The sequence below is a fragment of the Pinus tabuliformis genome, chromosome X (assembly GCF_031772625.1).
Source record: "Pinus tabuliformis cultivar Carrire ecotype Pingquan chromosome X, CPIR1, whole genome shotgun sequence".
In the NCBI taxonomy this organism is placed as follows: Eukaryota; Viridiplantae; Streptophyta; class Pinopsida; order Pinales; family Pinaceae; genus Pinus; species Pinus tabuliformis.
The window spans coordinates 1,088,313,472-1,088,321,324 of NC_142308.1; the positions used below are offsets into that span (position 1 = coordinate 1,088,313,472).

At 32.7% G+C, this 7,853-nt stretch overlaps 1 protein-coding gene across 1 annotated transcript; it reads left to right on the forward strand.

The window, feature by feature from the left end:
- Positions 1-5,234: 5,234 nt before the first annotated feature.
- LOC149143602 (medium-chain-alcohol O-fatty-acyltransferase-like) lies at positions 5,235-6,523 on the forward strand. The gene is made up of 5 exons (XM_089451891.1): positions 5,235-5,331; positions 5,528-5,652; positions 5,822-6,035; positions 6,115-6,254; positions 6,362-6,523. Exons 1-5 carry the CDS (start codon positions 5,235-5,237, stop codon positions 6,521-6,523), a joined length of 738 nt encoding a protein of 245 aa, XP_089308017.1.
- Positions 6,524-7,853: the final 1,330 nt, after the last annotated feature.

Here is a 7,853-nt window from a genome sequence, read left to right on the forward strand (position 1 = left end):
GTTGTTGTTCACTGTTGCATATAATTCAATGATGGGATTTATTTCTCCTGTAATGGAAAAGGTTGTTTCCGTTGGGTTTGGAACAGCCTTCACTGCTGAACAAGTACTCAAGGAATCGATGCTTCCAATCGCATGATTCTCACTAGTACAACAACTTTCTTAATTCTTTATCAATTATAATTTCTTGATTTTATTGGTTGGTGACTGTTACTTTCAGTTATCATCATATTTTGGTTTGTATGAATACAACAACTTTCTTAATTCTTTTTCAGTTATAATTTCTTGATTTTATTGGTTGGTGACTGTTACTTTCAGTTATTATCATACTTTGCTTTGTATGAATACTTGATTTGTTGTGAAGTGTTTGGTTTGTATGAATACTTGGTTTGTTGTGGTATTCCTTTCGGGTTTCAATTTTTTGGTCTGGTTCTGTTCCTTTATATTATTAGTCTGGAAGCTTTGTTTATGAATAGTGTGGCGCATTGTTTGATTTACGTTGACTGGGCACAGCGCATTAGGTGAAATTAGGAATATAATAATTTGTTATTATTGGATGACTAAAATGTGTTTATAATCCTAGAGTGATAGGGAGACATCCACAAGCTGTAACATCCACAAGTTGTATGGTTTGCGAGAGAGATTGGAATGTCTAATCCCTGTGTTTACTAGCTAGTTACAAGGTAATATAAGTGTTTATTTATGAAACTTTAGATATGATTTGAACTTATGAAATTTTAGTAATTGTATTTCTATTTTTAAAAGTTTTTATATCAGTCTGAAACTCTGGTATACAAGAAATTAATTTGTAGTGTACTCATTTATTTATGTGAAGAGAAATTCAGTGACGCTAAGCTATGGAAACAAATTTAATAATCAAATCACTGTTTTCATAACCTTTATAAAATTACAAAACATATGTACGTGTTTATCTTGCATGCAAACTTAATATTGAAATATATATTAAATATTAACCAAATTTCCATTGTTTAGAGTAAGCTCCCGTCTAGTAATGGTGTAACATAGTTCAAGTCCAACATTTAAAAAAAAAAGTATGTGAAATTATAACACGACATTTCAGCACTAATTTTAAAAAATAAACATGGACATCAGTAACTCGATGGCCCCCAATTTTTTTTGCAGAGAGCAAAATTTACAATCATTACACTCAGAGCACCAAGACACTAGGTTAGAAATATTTTTTTCCATAAAACTCTACTCCGGTTGGAATACCATATATTGTAAATGGTGTTGGATTTCTGGTGGTTTTAACTTTTTTTTAAAGGACTTCACAATGATAGTTATAAATCACTCTAAACACGTGATTGTTGATTTCAGCGCATCTTATGACTATGGACATAAGAGTAAAATAATTGTATTAATGTCCAATATTGTCTACTTTAATGCAAAAAGTGATTTCTTAAAAAGCTCCAGTTAGTGAATAAAATAAATTGGAGATAAAACCTTTTTTTCATGCTTCTCTATCAATACTGATGGGACTTTAGTAAAAAGCTCCCGTTAGTGAATAAAATAAATTGGAGATAAACCTTTTTTCATGCTTCTCTATCCGTACTAATGGGACTTTAATTATTAAATCATTATGTACATAAAATGGGACTTTAATTATTAAATCATTATGGACATAAAATATATTGATGTTACTGATATTTAGCGTGATGTGATTTAATATAAAATGGTTACTATTTTTTTTCCTTTTTAGTGTAATGTGATTGGATATAAAATAATTAATTTTATTTTTTACTTTTCTTATAATTTTCTTAGTAGGTTAATTTAGCAGTAGTCTGAGAGTTTTTCCAATTTTATGGCTATTTTTTTTACAGTAAATTTTGATTTAAATTAGATGAAAATATCTAGAAATTGTAATACAATTTCAACTGTAAAATCTATACAATTTTAATCGTAAAGTCTAAAGCTATCCTTTTTTGGTTTAAATTAGATAGAAATATCTAGAAATTGTAATACAATTTCAACTGTAAAATCTATATAATTTTAATCGTAAAGTCTAAAAAATATTGAGTGCCGTGAGATGTTTTAGAAAATGTGGTGAATAGCATTTAATTAGAAGGGTTGATTTTAATTTTATTTGGAAGGGCATATATTCATTAGAGTAGTTTTTAATTCTGAAAGCTTGTGAAAAAAATTGTTGTCAAATCTTGATTAGTGTTGTTTAAATTGGTTTTTTGACTTATTATATGGATTCAACACACCTAATTTTTTTTTAGAGCATTCAGATTGTGAAGAGTTCACGACACGTGATTTCAATGAATCCCTATTCGATTATAGACAAATTAGATAAGAAAAACAACAGAAAAACTTTTCAAAAAATAGCACTTAAAAACTATTAATATATTCATCCAACCATAAATGATTATAAAAAAAATGAACTTCTATTAAAAAATGTATATTAAATAAATTCTTCATTAAAAAATGTCAAAATAAAAATGATAAGAAAAGCTTGAATCACACTCACAAAGATAAAAAGTATTATAAATAACTATAAAAAAAATGAACTTTTATTAAAAGTGTATGTTAAATAAACTATTCATTAAAAAATGCCAAAATGAAAATGATAGAAAGGAAGTTTACACTCACAAATTTGAAAAAAACATAAAATGAAAAACGTGGAAAATAAAAAGCGTCATCAATTTTTCATATTTGACCGGCAAAGGGATTTGAAATTCCATACCTGCGCACGAGTACCTTTCTTAAAACTCGTGAAGTTTTGACTTTTCAATAATAAAAAAACGAGCGTTTTGTCTTGTACCTTTGCCGTAAATTACTATAACGCATTGTGCATCGTTAGGATGGAGCGTGGGGCCGTAAAGCGTGTAAGTATTGTCCACTAACGTGACACTTAAACCTTTTTGGTTGGGTTATAATGCCTAACGCTTCTGCTGAATTTCTGTGTGCTGGGTTAATAACGAAGTAGATTAATTTCTCCAATGCGTTATTGTGGATGCAGTACAATTTTTTTAAATCTATGCCTTTTTCTTGAGAACTAGTTATTTTTTTGCTGCTTCTTGGCAGACTTTTTCAAGTTTCTTCAAACTTTTGCTGTTCTCTCAAAGAGTCTTATCATGCAGGCTGGTTTATTCTCTTTGCTTTTTTCTCTTCGGGCAGGTTGCTGCTCTCACATAGCCTTATGTAAACTAGATTATTTTCTCTGTTGCTGCTCTCAAGAAGTTTTACTCATGCTTAATCTTAAATACCACAAAAATTGAAAAGAACAAAACGATGGATCAGAGAACTACTCGACTTAAACTGAACTAAGTGAAACTAAACTAGCACACTTCTATAGATAATTTTGACCCTTAACAGGTAGTGAGAATTAGATTTTCCGGCACAGACAAATCTCGGAAATTTATACAATCACATCTTACATAGTATGCAAATTCAAAGTTACAAGAAATGATAAAGTTGATGAGACAAAAGAAAAATTCAGCCAGTTTTAAATTCTGTTACAACTTTCGTAAACTTCCATATGCAGCCTGTTTTAAATTCTGTTACAACTTTCGTAAATTTCCATATGCATCCAGTAATCATGTGCACGTTAAGATGGTGATTCACATATTTGGCGATTCTAGATTCCAACATTATCAAAAGGAGACGAGCGAAGATCCTAGGTTATGGCCTTTATATTGGGTATTTCTTTTTGTTTATGTGACTTTTTTAACATGTCGGAAGAGAAAGCGTCCGATATGTCCCAATATAAGAGATTACTCAATCATTTGGAGTCCCATTTCATATCAAGAATGTTTGCGCATGACGAGTTGGAGTCCAATTTCGGATCAAGAATGTTTGTGCATGACGAGTTGGTTGATGAATTTGAAAATCTATTATTAAGATGAAATTCTTAACATACCATCTTAGAAATTTCTTAATCCATAATAGGCTATCACCTCTTCCAAAAATGGACCTGTTGTTTACAATGAGTACTACTGGAGGCAAGTGAAGACTCGTGCACATCGCTTGCAAATAATAAGGAAATGACTACGATGTTGGATGAATGGGATATATACAAATGGAGAAAAGATGGAAACTGAAAACTACCTTCACCAACATACGTTTATGAGGCAGAGCCTTTTCTTGAGCAATATGCTTGCAGGAGTCCCCAAAATAAGGCATTGATTATGTCTGCAGGAACATTGTAGTGCACTTTCCCTTATTTGGTGGACTAACGAAGCACAGATGCTTCCCCTATAAATAGCGAGGAATTGGGAAATCAAGAAAGGCACACAAATAAAAAAAAATTAATTGCTGGAAAACCAAGGAAAAGTGCACTCTTCCCTTGACAACATACAAGACCGAAAAAAGGAAACATCTATATTTTGTAATTAAATTAATAAGAGAAGAATTGTTTATAATTTTTTTCTCTGGTAGTTTTTTCTAGAACTTCTAAGCTATTCTTTTTTTTTGAATCTACAACGTTATATATGTGATTTTCTTGACCAATCTCAGATCTGCATGTAAATCACACTCTTGCTCCACAAGGTCACATGTCTGAGAGTAATGATTGCATCATAGGCCTGAAACAGACAATGAAAATGGACCATTTTAGGTTTGAGTGAGACACTGAACCTTTTCCAACGCCAATGGATTGTTTCACGTCCTGGCATGAGAATAATTGTTTTGGGGTGATTGGTGAGCTCTAATACCATGTTAGGACATGAATGTAACGTGGGAAGAATTTCATGCTTTGCATGGATATAAAGATCATTATATAACAAAAAGACGCATGATCTTTCACATTCATATTCCAAAGTTGTTTCTTATTTTAACTATTCATTTTCCTCTTTAGATATTTACGTTTTTTTACAATATCTAACAATAATTATATTATTCATATCTATTTAGATCTCATTATATTATATTATATATTTAGGCCGATAGGCCTTTCTATGCATCAATAATTGTCGACACTTTTACCTTGCTCCGTTGGATAAGGTGAGACACTTTCAACCGTTGATTTGAAGTGTGATCGCTTTTTCCAAATATCGGTTGAGTTGCTTTCTTTTCACCTCCCAGTGCAAAATATTTTCACTGCTTTTTCCCAGCTTTTTCCCATTGTCACTCTTGAAGATATTTTCACTGTTTTTCCCCATTCTTTTATGTCACTCTTGGCCTCAGAGTTAATAGTCTGCCAGTGGTTGTTGCTGTTCTTCTTCCCTGGCTTTTGGCAAGCACTGTTCTTCTTCCCTCATCTTTGAGCTGTAAAGATGAACGTTGATGCTGTTAAAGAATGGCAGACGGTAAACAATGTTATGCTGGCATTGACTTCAGCCGGGATCCTGCGGTATATGGAACGCGAATACAGTCTGTAGAAGCAGATCTTTAATCTTTTAAAGGGAATGGAGGGGTTTCCAGCACACCCAGTGCATATTTGGTATTAAAAGGCTCTAGGACACCATAATCGTTATAATTATAAAAGGTCAATTGCCCTCTTTTCAGTGTTTTAAATAAAATCATTCCTGATGGGAATATTATTCTGAATCTTGTAATTAATTTGAAGAAGCCAAGGCCGAAGGAATCTCAAAATCAGAAGACAGGGAATTTGATGGTAAGAAACATCTTCCATCGAATCTGCCCGTGCAGTCAGCAATTTCAGTTAATACAAGACCTGTTCCAGGACTTCATGTATTGCATTTATCTCTCCCTTTTAATTTCTGCAATTACAAATTCTTGCTTTGTAGGAATGATCAATTCTTGCAGCTTCTTGTGACATTTTCACAAGTTATTTAAAATCTATGAATTGTGGACGACAGTTGGCATGAAAACTTCTTATTGCAATACGCTATAATTACAGGATGTGGCCGACATGATGAAATCTGGCAGGAGTGGAGGAGCAAGGTGGGGGAATAACTTAGGGTATATGATCCTTCGTCTTCCCATGGTGAAACAGCAGAATCCCTTGGATTATGTTCTCGCTGCAACTACCTTGACAAGGAGAAAAAAGTTATCTCTGGAGGCACCTTTTACTTATGCCAGTGGGAAACTACTGATGAAGCTTGCAGGTGTCAAAATCTATACATGTCTGCATGAAAATTATTGTATTATTATTATTATTTAAATTTGGGGTTAATAATGATAATGGATGACAGGCGGCTACCGCTGTGACATACAGAATGATCTCACACACAAGTATTTCTTTCTCCAACATAGTTGGGCCAGTAGAGGAGGTGCAACTTTTTGGTAACCCAATCGTTCATCTGATTCCAACAGTGTCTGGACACCCTCATGTTGACATATGGACGAAGAAGTATTTCTCTGTATTGATATGGTTTAATAATAAGTGGAAAATTTTGATTGAACTGATGATTTTGTTGTGCTGTCCTGGGTTTTGCAGTCAGTAACTATACACTTTCAGAGCTACATGGAAAAAGTGGTACTGGTAGTGAATGCAGCTTCGGAAGTGATTAGGGATCCGAAACAGTTGTGTATCGATTGCGTGGAAGCTTTCCACCGCATGAAGCAGGCAACCATTACAAACACTCAACATACCATGTAATTTGTTATAGAAAATGTTTGCACTGTAGCATTTCTTCATCAGAGATTACAACTTTAAATCTAAAAGGATAGGGTATTTCGATTTTAATAAAAAGGATACTCCTGACTGTTCAAAAGTTGGAAAATAATCGATAAAAATATAAATGGCAAAGGTTTTTGGATTGTTCAATCGACTGGTGCTCAGTAGTTGTGAATAATAATTTGACTCGGCTCTTTCTTGAACAGAATCTATACCTCCCTTACAACCAAAATTTATGAATGCAGAGAAGGATGAATTTCTATTTTGACCTGAGAAAATGATAGATCTTTAAGTAATTAAGCATGATAGAGATGAGTTCAAGCTAACCAACCACCCAAAATTTATTGGGAAGAAGTATTAACATCCCATGGCACCTCGGGAATCATACATGGCGGAAAGTCACTCATTCTTTAACAGTTAATTTTATACCAAAGAAAGAGAAGACTAATAGTGACATCTACTTTGCCATAGCAATTTTATCATAACAACATAGTTATAGTATTGTTTGGCCAAAGTCGGAAACCATGGTGTATATCGGTCGATAAAAATAACGATGAATTACTTGAAAATCATTTGAGTCTATTTGTGCTTGCTCTTTGTCATTGTCACATCTATAGTTTATCATACTTCATCCTAACGACATAGTTATGGTATTGTTTGGCCAAAGTTGGAAAACGTGGTGTATATTGCTCTCTAGTGAAAGTTGTACTCACATATTGTTATATCAATCTATAGAGTGGTGAAAATCTCTCAATCGAGGTGTGTTGCACTCTACAAATATAAGAGATGAATGGTGGCCAAAGTTGGAAAACATGGTGTATATTTCTCTCGAGTGAAAGCTGTACTCACATATTGTTATATGAATCTATAGAGTGGTGAAAATCTCTTATTCAAAGTGTGTTGCGCTCTAAAAATATAAGAAATGAATGGAATAATATAAATGATTATTAATATTTTATTATTAAATTATTTTTTAATCATAAAAAAATAAATTGTTTATAGATTTAAATAAGCATCTTATTTTTTATATGGTAAAGATTAAAAAAAATTATAAAAATTAAATAAATTGTAATTTTATTTTAAGTTATTATTATTGTTGCCCTAATGTGATGTTATTGCCATACTAATGAGGGAAGGATATGATATGGCAAACCCTCTTGCCACCCATTCTCCTTACATATTACATTGTCAAGGTTCATTTATTAGACCTCACCTCTTAAGGAGGGTGGTAGAGGCTCCTCTGTCTTATTGTTTGACTCTCGAGTAAGGTTTGCATGCCCAACCCTACCCAAGTTATAAATCCCCACCGCGT

Excerpts from the sequence above, each read along its gene's own strand:
- LOC149143602 (XM_089451891.1), top strand. The coding sequence starts at position 5,235 with ATGAACGTTGATGCTGTTAAAGAATGGCAGACGGTAAACAATGTTATG. Across the intron at positions 6,036-6,114 it reads GATGAAGCTTGCAGGTGTCA|AGGCGGCTACCGCTGTGACA; the intron begins AAATCTATACAT and ends ATAATGGATGAC. Across the intron at positions 6,255-6,361 it reads CAGTGTCTGGACACCCTCAT|TCAGTAACTATACACTTTCA; the intron begins GTTGACATATGG and ends TGGGTTTTGCAG.